The sequence below is a fragment of the Pyxicephalus adspersus genome, chromosome 8, assembly GCF_032062135.1.
Source record: "Pyxicephalus adspersus chromosome 8, UCB_Pads_2.0, whole genome shotgun sequence".
In the NCBI taxonomy this organism is placed as follows: domain Eukaryota; kingdom Metazoa; phylum Chordata; class Amphibia; order Anura; family Pyxicephalidae; genus Pyxicephalus; species Pyxicephalus adspersus.
In genome coordinates, this window is record NC_092865.1 from 41,810,699 (window position 1) to 41,825,659 (window position 14,961).

Sequence of the window (14,961 nt, forward strand, 5' to 3'; positions counted from 1 at the left end):
TTGGGCAGAGGTTTTATTCTACAAAGCATTTAATTGAGCAGCTGACAAAAGTCATAACCAGTAGTACTGAAAATAAGGTTAAACCTAAAGATCACCTACTAAGGGTTTTAAAAAAGAAAAGTAAAAAAAAGCCCAGACATAATGGCAAGGTTTTTGAAAATGTCCCCTTTGGTGATGCCATATTGGGATTTTTTTTTTTAATTAAAATTTTACTTCTTTTCTTTTTTGTTTCAAACAAATTGTTAAACATTTGTTTTCCTCTAATTTTAGGCAGCAGATGTTTGAGTTTGATGCAAAGTCTTCAGCAAAAGATGACGATGCTTTCCATTTTGTAAGTTATGTTCCAGTCAATGGAAGACTTTATGAGTTGGATGGTTTACGAGATGGACCTATTGATCTGGGTAAGGAATTTCTATGTTTAAAGCACTGTTAGCATTTTAACAAGTAGGGCAAAGTGTAGTTTTATGTATTGTAGTAGAGTTGTGTGTGTTTTTGTTTGTTTTTTGTGTAGAAATAACAACTGTCACTAAAAAAGCTTATCTAAAATAAAAAAGTTGTCTCACTAAACTAGTTCTGACAAAACTATGTGAACCCCAGGACTGTATTGATAAAAAGTGCACTAGTATTGTCCTAAGCTCAGACCCATCCCTAGCAAACAAAACATAATCATTCGCTTCCTGCATCTTGGCTCATTGGCAGAAGCCAGAGCCTCCACCACTGTGGCTGTGGTTGCAGTGTAAAAAGAAAAGGAGGATCTTACCTCAACAATTTAGAAAACTGGTAAAAAAAAAAATCCAATACTTTATTCTACTGGAATCATCTTCTCTGGAATATAGAGCCCGCCTGTGTCTGATTTGAGGGTCCCCTCACCTCCTTCCTACCTCCCCCATCCCCTCCCTTGCTGTTCAATGTCTTACCCTCCTTTCTTCCTCCCTCTTATTGTTCTCTTTGATAGTTTTTGGTTTGTGCCAGGTTTTTCTTCTCTAGGACTGGTAATAATTCAGAATTAGAAAGTTTCCTGACTTACTGTGATGCCTTATATGTGATAAGACTGTCTCATTCTTGACATTTTCCGCCTCACTTCTAGAGGTAATGAATTAGTGTGAGCTATTATTGTAATGTGTACTTTGATACTATTTCCATGCTTTATTTTTTTTATTTTTCCTCTGATATGCCTTGTTTCTGATATGTTTCTGAAATTTCCATAAACGTTTTACAAAAATTACAATTCTTCACACTTACAAACCTAAAGAACACATCGTAATGTGTTTTCTTGTTTGCTTTTAATGCAGGGTCATGCAACCAAGATGACTGGATCAGTGTTGTGCGGCCAGTGATTGAAAAGCGAATGCAAAAGTAATTATACATTTCTGCTAATTTTTTCAAACAATCTGGCTACAAATATAGATTTAATTTATTGTTTCTCAGAGACTAACTGGTATGGCTTGGCTGTAAGACTTTTAATTTACATCTGTCAGCCAGTATAGGGGCTCATGTACATGTGCATCATTTTTCTAAATCCGACATGTGCCTGAGCCACACATAAAATTTAGCTTTGAGAATTGGCATTGTGGAAGGTCCCACTTTGAAGTGGCGATTCAGCCAGGTGGTTATTGCAAAAAGGAACAGACGATGTTCCTTCTCAAGTAACTGCTGTTATCTGCCTAATCGCTCCACAGCACGTGCTCAGCTTGGTGTTGGTTGCAAGGAAAATTCAGTAATCCCTTGCACATGTCCAAGTGAATGAAGGAGTTATGCCATCCTGGCATGGCCAAAGTTGGAAGAAGGTTCTTACTGGGAAGTAAAAAAGAAGGAAGATGGTGCCCTGCTATAGAATGGGGATAGGTTTAAAAACTCAGGTTTAGTTTTACTTTGATGCAGCATTTGTCTTTTCGGAAGTTGCATTTGACCTGCTTTACATTGTGTAGCATTGGATACAGCATGTCCTGTTGAGGTGCTTTTAAACTTCAGGAAAAGTTGGTCAAATGCAGCCTTTGTTTTCCTTCTAAAAAGTCTACTAAAACAACTTATTCCTCATAAGTTTGACTGTGTTTTACTTAAACTAGGATCTACTCAACTGTTACACACCCTCCCCCAAACATACACACTTTGTAAAAGAGAATCTGTAGCCAGGAAGGTCAAGGCTTAGGGCAGAATATAGAAACCTTATATTGAAGTAAAACCAGAAATACAGGGGCACATATAATTCATTTATGCACTTGAATGCACACACTGATAGAAGTGGCTAGCTGGCAGTATTTAGGTCCTCAGTTGGGTTCATAAATACTGAAGTAATTACATTCAGGCACTTCCAAGGGTTTAAATATGTCTTCAGATCACCCCATCAAAATCAATGCACCCCCAAATATAAGAGGAACCATGAGAAGCAGACTGACTGTGTGCCATGTACATTGTTTTACCTAAAATTATTTTGGCTTTACATACACAATTTGGGAATTTATTGGTGCTTGGAACACTACTTTGTGTAGGTGACTGGCTTGATAATCCCAGCTAAAATCAATAGCAGTCAGGCCCACTCATAATTCAAAGACAGTTTCTTAAATATTTTTGGTGGAACTTTTGGACCCAAATGTGAACAACTTTTGAAGTGCGAGTGGCTCCAATCTGGAGGTTTTATATAGAACCCCAATTTTATTTGTTATTAGCCTGCCCATTTATCCCTCTTTTTTTACTACAATAAATGGTTTTCTTCTTAATGAAAATGCTTATAGAAAACTGTATTTTTGCCTTTCAGGTACTGTGAAGGTGAGATAAGATTCAATCTGATGGCAATTGTTTCAGACCGAAAGAAGTTGTATGAAAAAAAAATTGCTGAATTACAAAAACAACTTACAGAGGTCAGTAAAATGATTGTTCGTGTATATAGAAAAACAGGTTTATATATATATATTTGCTTTTTTTCTTTCCTGCTACTTCATAATTCTATGTAAAGAGACAAATATTTTCAGAATACGGTTAGCTGCTGATTGTGTGTAAAGTTCAAATACCTACGGCTGCACCATTTTTTTGTATCCTATGCCTGACTAGTTTTTTTGTTTTGGCAGAATCCTCAAACTTGTACAGTAATGTGGTAGTTTGCGGGAAAGTCATGCCACAGCAATTCCTGTTGGCCCATTACTGTGATGGACTGTTTTCGCTGGCCATCAAAAAGTAGGGTGGTTGATTCTACATGCTAGCTTTGTAAAAGTGGAAAATGGATATGAATATTTACAGCCATGATAAAAAGTTTAAGGTTTTGCCTTTTTTTATCAGGTCATAATAAAAAAAAAATCTTTAGAACATTGCTGTAGGTCATTCAGGTTTACTGACATTCATTCATTCTTGGACAACTCTTTTTAAGGTCCTACTACAGCATTCCTTTTGGGTTAAGGCCTGGACTTTCACTGAGCAATTTCAACTTTGATTCTTCTCTATTTCATTTGTTATGTTGTAGGTTTACTGGTGTACTTGGGACCATTTTCCTGTTGCATGACTCAGTTTCAGCCCAGCTTTAGCTTTCACACGGGTGACCTCAAATTTGACTGTAGAATATACATTGGTATACAGAGGAGTTATAGTTGACTGCAAGGTGTCCGGGTTCGAAATAAGCCCAAATCATCACCTCTCCAACTCTGTGCTTGACAGTTGATATAAACAAGTAATACAGATGCACAGAAACTTGGCATTTACAGTGTGTAGCATTTACCTTTTTTTTATTTTTGTTTATGATGGTATAAGATGTGCTTTTTATTTTATTTTTTTTTTGCTATATCAAAAGGTTTTTTTTTTTTCTACTTAATGACAGGTGCAGCCAATGGAAATGGATCACTGTAGTTTTGTAAGCTCTATAAAATCTGAAATTGCTAAACTTGAGCTGCTTCTTGAAGAAGAAAACCAAAAGACTAAACGATATAAGGTTATTTTCTTTACTTTAATTTTTTTGTGTATTTTATTAAATACATTTAATTCTATATTTATTGATGGCATGCTTGATTTAACTGTGTAATAAAAGGCAGCATAGTTGCTGTTAAAAGTAGTACATACCTAAGAGAAGCTTAAATGGATTGTTGGAAAGTTTCCTTTTTAGGTTAGTGATCAGTGGGAGAAGTGTCCCAATTGCATTGGTGGTTGATAGGAGAGGTGCACCCTTTCACTGGTAGTCAATAGAAGGAATGCCCAGTTAGTGTTTGCTGCTAAAGAAATGCCCTAGCAATCTTGGAAAGCACTTTAAAGGGGAACTAAACTCAAAAGTCCCCCAAAACAAAAAAAAATCCTTTACCTTCAATCCCGCATCGCATTCGAACGGTCCGGATGTGTCTTCCATCGGGTCCCGGCCTCCCAGGATGCATGATGTAGGTATACCAGGGGGCTTTGCGCTCCCATTCATTGTCGATTAACTAGGCAGTGCTGCAACTTTTTTTTTTTTCCTTATATAAAAGGGTTGTCTACTCTTTTATGTAAAGTAAAAACTCTGAGTTTAGATACGCTTTAAGGTCCTACAGAACCCTGCTGGGGAATGGCTCATGCTAAAGCTAGCAGTTTAAGGCAAATAACCAGGGTAAAAATTTAAAAAGAAACCACTCTTCACTATACGTGTGTGATGAGGGGAGTAAAACATTTGCTAAATTAGCACTTGCTAATCTTACTTGATCTTATCTAGCCCTGTAGAATATTACAGGATCTCTTGACAATGAAATTTTGTGGAGTCATTTTATCAGAAAAGAATAAAACACTTTTTTGTTTTTTCTCTTCTGCACCCACTAGGGAACTTTCCTCCCCATTAGAGGAGTCTATCTATTTCTCATCAATTTCTCTGATGACAACTCACAATGTTGGATTTTCACTCATTCTGCAGTGAAAACTTGATGGTCTAACTCTTCTTTCTTTACCCAAAATGTTTTAAAAATTGCACTTAAATAGTTTTAGGAGGAATCATATAATGAGCAATATGATCATCCTTACACAGTTATACTCATGCTCAAGGGTTATAGCAAGCCTATGTTTGAGATTTTTCTTTTATCTCAATACAACTTTATGCTTTCCCTTTTCAATAGTGTGTTTGGAGGCTGTTACTGCCTAAAACTACTGCCAGTTATTGCATTTTTACATACCCATTTTGTTTCAGACCTCATCACCACTGTGATAGCTCAAAAATGTTTTTCTGTCTCTCTCACGCACTCGCTACCTTAAAGTATCTATTTAAAAGTATTGCAATTTTAACCTTAGTTGTGGAAACTATGAACAATTTTCAGCTTTGTTAATATTGTTAATATTTTCTTATTATTTTCCTGCTTTCAGATTGAAAATATCAGGCGGAAGCACAATTATCTTCCATTTATTATGGAGTTATTAAAAACTTTGGCAGAACACCAACAATTAATACCGCTAGTGGAAAAGGTAAGAAAAAGCTGTCAAATGTTTTTCGTAATTATGAAATATGAATCTTACTATGTCTGAGATATATTTCAGTTTTTCTTAAAATTAGTATGAATGTTTTTAATATTTTTTTGTATTTATTGTGTGTGTGTGTGTGTGTGTGTGTGCGCGCGTGTGTGTGTGTAATGTCAGTCGGCAGGTACTCTCTTTAGAAATCCTGTTGTATGCACAACACTATAGCCTTACAAAAAGTATATTGATTAACTTAATGTGAGTTTTACTGAATTAATGCATTAAAGTAAAAAAAAAAAAAAAAACATGTAACTATGTAAAAAGTACCATTTTCTTCTTACCAGTATGAGCTTTCTTTTGGGTACATGTGTAACATGATTTACTCCATCTTGCTGCTCAAGTCTTAATTCTGCTGTACTGGGGATTACTAGAGGAATCACTTTGTTGTCCATGCTTCCCTGTCCCCATGACCTTCATATCTTGTATGGTCATCACAATTACAAAATATGTCCCTTACCTTCATTTTATCTAAAACTGCAAATAGCCCTGTGCTGCAGTTGAGTGCACAAGATCTTAAGTTTTAAAACTAGGGTCTGTTCTGAGAGAAAAAGGAAGGCTCATTCCTGACTGCGGTATAAAAAAAGGTTATTGCCTGGCTGTGGTTGTAACACATGAACTAGAACACGCATATTTTCACTGTTGTCTGAAGGCCAATAAACCAAAAACGCTTGTATTTGTTATACTATAACTTGTAGTACTTGTATAGAGCATTTGCATATTTCACACTTTTTACAAACCACGAGTAATGGCTTGTATAAGGTGCGTGGTGAAGGTTGTCTATCTAAAAAGATTTTCCCTTTCCAAGTATAGAGGGATGTAGAGAGTTCATTTGGGATCGCTCCATTGATTTACAACTAGTATACACACATGCAGTAGCAATACTCATATTTTATGGTATTTAAACAATGTTTAGTTGCTGTTAAGGAGACAAATATCTACCAAGTTAACTTTTTTTTTTTTTTTATTACATGCAGTTTATTCTGTTTTAATGGGTACATGTAAACATTTCTGTGAATCAGTGCCTAATTTCTCTCTGTGCCACTTGGCCTGTTTTTTTTTTGTTTTACTTTCTAGGCTAAGGAAAAGCAGACAAGAAGAGCACAGGAAGCAAAATAGCATTTACCTTCCTAAAGGCAAAAAAAGAAACCAAGTCTAGCTCCTTTTGCAAAGTCCTGGATGAAATTGGATGAAAGACTTTCTATGTTATTCATATGTATTGCAAATAATTCAGTTATTTTATACATTTATCACTATATGAGATCCTATTGCTGGCATACATTTACAGTTATTACGAAGGTCATGTACAGATTGTTACTATTAAAAACAAAAAAAAAAGTTTACAAATATAGCAGATGATGTATGGACTTGTCCATTATTAACATGGATACATTATACTGCAATCAAATATTTTATTAATTCCAAGAATTTAAAAGGAAATGGATATATATTTTTTCCCATTTCCCATTGACATTTGAGCAACCATACCAATTATACACCCTCTTAAAAGCCTTTAAATCTCTAAACAGCATTAGGTTATAAAAAAAAAAAAAAAAAAACTGCTGAGCTGTTATAGGCCAGTTTACTAGGACTGTTTTTTTTGTATAGTGTAATTGATAACTTTCAAATATGCTTTATTATTACCATTTATACTGGGGGATTTTGTGTTAAACATAATCATTTTATTATAAAATGTTCCTTCTAATTGTATCTAATATAGAGCAGGATGGGAATGCTAGGAAGGCCTTTTCTGCAAATAAAATGTGTACCCAGTTCTAAAAGTCCATGTAAACCAAATATGCACACTCTATTTTCTCACATCTTTTTAACTAAGTACATAAACAAAGTCAGGACACAATTTTGAACTTTCCTCTTTCCACTTTAAGATCATGGCTCAGGCTTGATTTTCATACTGTAAATAGTGTTCTCTTGACTTCCCCCCTTTTCCCTTCTTTCTTTAAGACTGTACATAATACATTTCTCCCTATACCACTGAAAAAAAGCGGAAGAGACTACAAACTGAAAACTTAATCCCACTTTACCCTCAGGAATGGAGGCACTGACTGTGCTGAGATGAGGCCGGTGTCTCTGAGTCATGAGACATTGCTAATGTAGCATCCCACTGAGATTCCATACCTGGAGCAGCAGCAGGATCGGGACTCCGGCACAGTGGTGCTTAGAGCTGGGTCCCAGCAGGAGTGTGAAGAAGCAAATGGGGTCCTTCTGCCTACAGCGCAGTCATGCATATGTCTGGACAGCCCTGCTTCTACCTAGCTTCTTGGGACTGAGCCCTCCGGCCTGCAAATATCAGACGCTTGGATGCGGCACACTCACAATGGGTCACATAAAATGACTAGAAGGGCCTGTGGGCCTTGTGTTTGACACCTGTGAGGTACAAAATAATAATCACATTGTACCACCATTGTTAAAGGTTTTTGGAAATGCCCTTGGCTGCGGTTGGAGGTCAACCATGAATCTATTCAGTGGTGTCACAAGGATGGTTAAAAAATTAAAATTGTAAGCAGCAGTTTTCTACTTTAAGAGTTGCTCATCTGGAAAACTTATTTAAATGGTACAGCTGTCATTCCGCAAACCTTGAGCATCTACACCATGAAACATCAATTATACAAATTTGGTATGACTGTAGTCATCTAGCCGATGTTTAGAAGCTGCATGGGCATCTAGTCCTTTTGCTACTAGGAAAAGTGGTTAGTGAAAAGGGGATTATTTCTGTCTCCATATTTGACACAGTTGCTCAATCCTCAAATAACAACAGTAATTTCCTATTTTTATAATTTTAGTGGTTATTTGGGATTTCCATGGTCTCTTATTTTTACCCAACCCATGAGGATTATCATTGATCTACAATGAGGAATACAGGCCTTTTGAATACCTGTGTTATGTTGCAAATTACAAGAGAAATTGATACTATACTGAATTTTCCCCCCAACATACCACTTTCCAAGTTGTGTAATTCTGCGATCAACAACTGGTAGGTTAGTAATGGTGTCTCAAGCTAAGACTCCACAGCAAATGGGTCACCTTTCCTTCTGCTATTGGGGCTAGAAAATGTATGTCTCTAAATATGAGATTCATCTTGCATTTTTGATTAATACCATTTTCAATGTCTTCCCATGGCTTTTTTTACTCCTTCCCCTGGTGCTGTCATTGGTGCTTTCTTCAATCCTTCCTAAATCTCTTAGCTAGTACACAATTCAGAATCTGTATTACACTGAGACAGAAGCTTGTACATTTGAAAGAACCACACCCTCCAAAATCAAGTACAGGACAATAGTTAGCAGTTTTCTATATCTTAAAGAAAAGGGGCATTCTTTTCTGGATCCTATACAGATAATATATTAGGTGAGATTATGAAAATGCTCCACTATCCTTTAGTAAACGAGTTATACTGCCAGTCTCCAGGGATTACAACGTAAGTTATGAACTTTTTATGTAAAGAAAAATATGGCTTTTCTGTCCTGCAATCACAGTTTTTACTGTTTAGAGAAAGTAAATAACTACAATAGTAAAAATAACAGCATCAAAGTAAATTTTTCACCAACTTCACTCTATACAGAGTATTCCTACTGCACCGTAAGAAAGCTTCAGCGATAAACCGCTGATTAAATGTCAGCCATGGTACTAATGTGCTTGTGCATCAAGGGAGTGGAACAAAGTGAGAAATCTTTCCACCAACCCCGCTCTGCACATCCCCTGTATAGATACAGAACTGTCTCTGCATCTACGCCTTTGCCCAAGTAACGCTGCCATCTTCAGTCTTCTCTTCCAGTCTTCTTTCTTCGTCATCCGATCTCACACTGCGCAGGTGTGAGATCGGGTGACATAGCCACTGTGAAGGGGAAAAAGAAGAGCTGATCTCAATGCGCATCTCTGTCTCCTAGGAGGAAAATTCCCCTTCTGCGCATTACTGAGATCAGAACATGAGCAGCCAGAGCCCCCCGGGATGCGTGATGTAGGTATCCTGAGAAGCTCTGTGCTCCAATTAAGTCTTGATAGCCACAGTGCTGCACTCTTTTTTTTTGCACTTAAAAAAAAAACATTTTTACTGTATATGGAAGGGTTGTCTACCCTTATATGTAAAGTAAAAATGTTGAGTTTAGGTACGCTTTAAGTATAACTGAAACTGCACTATGTCTTCATACTATAAGTTTATTTCAAACTGTACAATGTCTTTATAAGTTTAAATAAACCAACCTTTTAATGCATTCGATTAAAGGAATCTATCACCTTTGTATGTTTTTTAACAAACTGTCAATGACCATTCCAGACATGTAAGTTTTATAAAGACTTTTTTTTCTTCATTTATTTTCATGAAGAATTAAGATATTTTTTAAACCTTATTCAGGTCCGTGTGGGTCCCACACAGCTAACACCCACTATAATGATGTAGGGGATTCCCTGTGCACACATGGGGACTCCTGTCCTGCTGAATATGCCTGCGAGCGGTACGATAATTGCAAGGCGGTTGATCAACTATAATGAAATATAAAATAGCTTTTTTGTACGTGAGTATTTTATACTGTGGTCAACAGTACTGGCGGGCCGCATATTATTGATTTTATGACAAAGGCAGCAGGCCGGTGGAACTCTAAACACAGGCCTCAATGTACTGCAGGGCCGGACTTTGGACATGCCTGGTTTAGTAGGAATACTCTGTATAGGAAAATTCTGTATAGTGCCAAGTTGGCCAAAAATTTACTTTGATGCTGTTATTTTTGTATTATAGTTATCTAAACAGTAAAAACTGTAATTGAATACCAGAAAAGTCCCTCTTTTTCTTTATATTGTCTCTAATTTTTGTTTTTAACACCTATACATTTTTTCTGACACCAAGAATGAGTTTATGTATCTAGAACAAATTTCACACCTCCTGGTTTTTGACTATAAACATTTGCTCACATTCCACGGTGATCGGATCAAGGTGTTTGTGCTGTGTGGATATAAATGCTGGGGTATTTTCCCTACACTGGTAGAACTTATAAAGTGGCTTGGATAGCTACAAAACTGCTTCAACATTACAAGATCAAGTTTAACCAAATGTAACTAATTGCTGCTAGCTAGACAGTGACATAGATAAATTAGAACCTTCACAAAGAAATTGCATGCATATGCAGAATTGAATATTGTAATATAAAACTGTTGAGGGCCCATTTAGATTCATGAACAGCATCATGGTAAGGAATGTGTTAAAGTTCATTGGATTAAGGCATCCTAGGTACTCTGAATATGCTGCTGCTGTCTACAAAAAAGGATATGCGCTATTCTTACTAGTGCAGCACACCACAATACACATGCCGTGGTGCAATGCAGTGACGGTGCCATTGAAAATAGATGGCACTGCACCACACTATGCAGTGTATGAGTCGGAAGAACATGCGTGCACCACAGTCACGCATTGATGTTAGTGGGAAGAACACAAAACTAGCAATTAGCATTTGCAGAATGAGAGGTCAGCAATGGTAATTATATGTTTCTCTCATAAAGATTTCCTTTACTTGCTGGAGAGCTACTAATCACAATTATGTGAAACTTGCTGTTCCAAACACCTACAGAACATTTCATAACAAGCGAGCTTCTAATAATGAGAAAACCTTTTTAGAACTCTAATGAGAAGAATGCATCAGGTGTAGTGATAAAACAATCAAGGAGAGACAAAACTGTATGGAACTTAGTAGGCTATGGCTCTTTTATTGTCTGGCCAATACACCGAAGTAAAATAAGTGTCACTGACATCTAATATTGAAAAAAGATTACTGTGGGTTCAGCTCAAGTGGTGGGAGGCTAAATAAGTATACTACAGGGGAAGGGGCAACCTGGATTATAAAAGGATGGTTGTTGGTTGGAAACAAGGGATAGCTTTCAGAGGTGTACTTTTAATTGTTTGTGAATCCTGTGTAAAAACATTTAAGAATAAAAGTGCTCATGATTTATGATAGGGGCTATATGAGGGCCCCACACAGTGAGATAGCTTAGCCTAATGTTCTTAAGGTCCTGCAGTTTGGGAGGTTTATGGCCAGGATGTTTGTATTTATGTGCTTTTGTACTTTAAATTGTAGCCACTATAGTCTTTTATGTTTGTTGGTTGTGTTATTGATTGTCTGACCTAGGTATATTGTTTTTACTGTACCCCTTTGATAACTGCACTTTCACTCTATTCTTTTGGATGCACTTTGTTTTTAGATATATATGTTACTATCTGTAAAATTTTAATAGATTAAAACAAAAAAAAATAGTGCACCTTGAGTTCTGGGCTGTTTTCAGGTCACTGGTCCCCAATGTACTGCATATTTAAAGAAACAATTTTATACCTGTTAGACGTCTACCTGATCTATAGCCATGTTAGGTTGAAATCCTAATTTGGTGGAATCTCCCTATGAGACATTTAAGCCCAGAATATGTGTCCCCATTGGAGGAGTTCCCCTCAAATCTTGTTCTAAGGATAACTCTAAACTTTTAAATTTCCCCTCACTCTGTGACAAAAGGTCACTTGTACAAATAGAGGAAAGAATCTCCCCAATGGTAATACAGACAGGATTTTATACAGTTTTTACTACAGTTTCTATAAGCGTAACTATAGTCAAAATGTAACTAAAGAATATTACTTTTAGAAATAAAATGGGCCTGATATATTAAAGCACTCTCCAAGACTGGAAAAGATAGACAATCATGGAAGAACCTGGGTGATCCAGCAAACTTGAAACAAATTTTGAAAAAAAACTAACTTGCAGTTATTTGGGAAATCTTGCACCACATCCATGGTTTATGGGAACAACCAGTTTCTCCCATCATAGTCTATCCTCTCCAGTCTTACAAATTTTTAATAAACCAGTCCCAATGCCTTTTAAATATAAATACCTAAAAGAAGCAAACAGATTAGTTTACCTTTCTCAGGAAAACTGGCAGGAAGCGTACCAGACTTAGGTCCCAGTTGTCAACAGCGAAAAGATGAGCTTGAAATTGCTCTGAGAGCAAACCAGGGATATTCTACCTGGCATAGGAAATCACATTAAAAGCTAAATGCTTTTTTTCTGATGCATACAGTCTCAAAAGAGGACTTGAGCTTCAATATTCAGTATAGATGCATCTGTCTCTATTACATACTTTTACACTAGTACCAACATAAATTGTGTTTTCGCACAAAGATAACTTTACTTTGTAATTAAAAAGAGCATGTAATATAACTATATGTGCAAAAAGGAACTGAGAGTTTTTTAAGTGTTAGAAATGAGTTCTATATTTCTCTCACAATCCTCTAGTGACATCTAGTGGAAACATTGGAAAACATCACAGTCTGATAGTAACGGTAATGTTGAACTATCTGTGTTTTTTGCTCAAAAATGTTTCTGACACCGTCCTGATTTATTAAGGCTCTCCAAGGCTGGAGAGGATACACTTTCATCTGTGAAGCTGGGTGATCCAGCAAACCTGGAATTCAATTGAATTGTCTGAATATACCTAGGACTATTTATAAAGCAGCAAATCTGACATTCCCTGAAACATTCTCTGGTGGGGAATATTTCAGGTCTATGTTTCAATAGCAGTAATTGATTCTCCACCAGAGATTGTTTCCATGAATTTCAGATTTACTGTTTTATAAGTAGCGCCCCAAGTAAATTCAGGCATTTGAATTGAATTCCAGGTTTAATAAATCACTATTCATAAAACAGGGAATCTGACATTCCCTCAAACATTCCTTGGTTTTAATCAATTACTTCCATTGAAACAAATGGACCCGAAAGATTCCCACGAGGTAACGTTTGAGGGTATGTTTAATTCCATGTTTTAAAAAAAGAGTCACTAGATTTGTTTGTAGTTGCACATATAATAATAGCTTAAATTGCTCCTCTTTTGCATTGCAAACTTAGCTAAAGTTAATCATTGTGTTTAAAAAATGCTAAAAAAAATTATATTAAAAAAAAAACAATTTTAGTGACATTTCCCACATTTCTGATGCCTTTTGCAGATTTGTAATGTTTAAATACACTATAGCAGTAGGTACACATTTGTCCCCTTATATTTCTAGAGAATATATAACTAGTAATGACTATATGCTTACCTAACTATGGTGAAAAATTGGGACAGTTTAATGAAATGCATTGCCGTTGATCCTTTTATTTGTAAGAGACCAAAGCATATTGCGTCTTGCATATGTCAATATAATAAAATCTGAATGTTCCTAATAGATCACCTGATTCGTCAGCAACAAACTCTTCACAGTTTGTTTACTTAGTAATTAGAAGCTAGTATCCTGCTTAGTGTACATCATATTTCCACATTTCCATGGTAGTATAAATATTTGCCAGCAGCATAGATACATACATCTCCTGCAACATTATTATTTTCCACCAACAGTATATATCACTTCTCTACCTCCAACAGAATTTTCCCACTAGCAATGTACTTCATTGTAGCATCATTCACCCAATTTGCTGTGTGTCTCCCCCATCAGTATACCCCCCCACACACACACACACACACACACATATTTTGCCCTCCTCTGCCCCCCATTTTGTTTCCTCTCCTACACTAAGCCCCCTCCCCTAGGTGTATTTACACCTGAATTCCCTACTACAGTATGCATGTTCCCCTATTAGTTTACTACAGTATTCTTTGTTGGCAGGCCCTTATGTTCCCTGAAAGAGCTAAAATTACCGGTAGGCCAAAAATGTAGGTTATCAACTTATTTTGTAAAAAGATTTTACTCCTATCTCCACCCTGGGGTAAAATATCTATGTCTTTTATTTCATCATTTTAATCTGCTGATCTAAATAAAATGTTCCTAAATATAATCATTTAACATTGCAATCATCATTCTAACAGTGTTTCTCAAGCAGGGTTCCTCCAGAGTTTTTCTAGGGGTTCCTTGAGCAATAAGCAATGTGTGCCTTTCAGGTCAATTTAACTGATACCAATAATTTTTTTGGCTATCAGTAAGGGTGGCATTCTACCCACTGGTCAGCAATGTGGGAGGTTGTTATCACACTGACCACCGCACTAATGTACTGTGAGCTGTGGATATAGTTAATATAGGAGGGCTTCCCTGAAGACCTGAAAGTTATTTCAAGGGGTTCCTCTGTGTTAAAAACAATTGAGAAACATTGCTCTAACAGAATCCAGGCAGACCAATCATGCAATCATGCAAACTACATACTATGTCCTGCATGTCATAATCTCCTTTGTAGCATGAATAAAACTGCTTGGTCTAATCATTCTACCTCTCGTCATAGGGGGATGTGTGTTACAGTTTCTAGTTTGTAATTACCTTACTTTTCCCGTCTCTTCTAAGTTCTACTTTATGTCTTATCCTTACTTCTTGATGAACAATTTTTCTTTAAAATATATTTGATTTGATATGTCACTGGAAAATATGTAAAAGAAAAGCAGAAGCAGTCACTTACCTTACCCCCGAACATAATGAATAGCATTAGATATTGTATACTTCCTTTATCTCTGGGTAACTAGACCGACATCCTAATAAATAAAAAAGTGATGAAA

At 36.4% G+C, this 14,961-nt stretch overlaps 1 protein-coding gene across 1 annotated transcript in view; it reads left to right on the top strand.

Moving 5' to 3' along the window:
• The window catches only part of UCHL5 (ubiquitin C-terminal hydrolase L5), a gene marked incomplete in the record, with an annotated part of 13,953 nt that extends 7,157 nt beyond the window's left edge, over positions 1 to 6,796 (top strand). The window contains 6 exon segments of the mRNA XM_072420172.1: positions 271 to 401; positions 1,293 to 1,356; positions 2,756 to 2,858; positions 3,806 to 3,916; positions 5,299 to 5,397; positions 6,523 to 6,796. Of these exon segments, the coding sequence (XP_072276273.1) occupies positions 271 to 401; positions 1,293 to 1,356; positions 2,756 to 2,858; positions 3,806 to 3,916; positions 5,299 to 5,397; positions 6,523 to 6,564 (550 nt within the window).
• Positions 6,797 to 14,961: the final 8,165 nt, after the last annotated feature.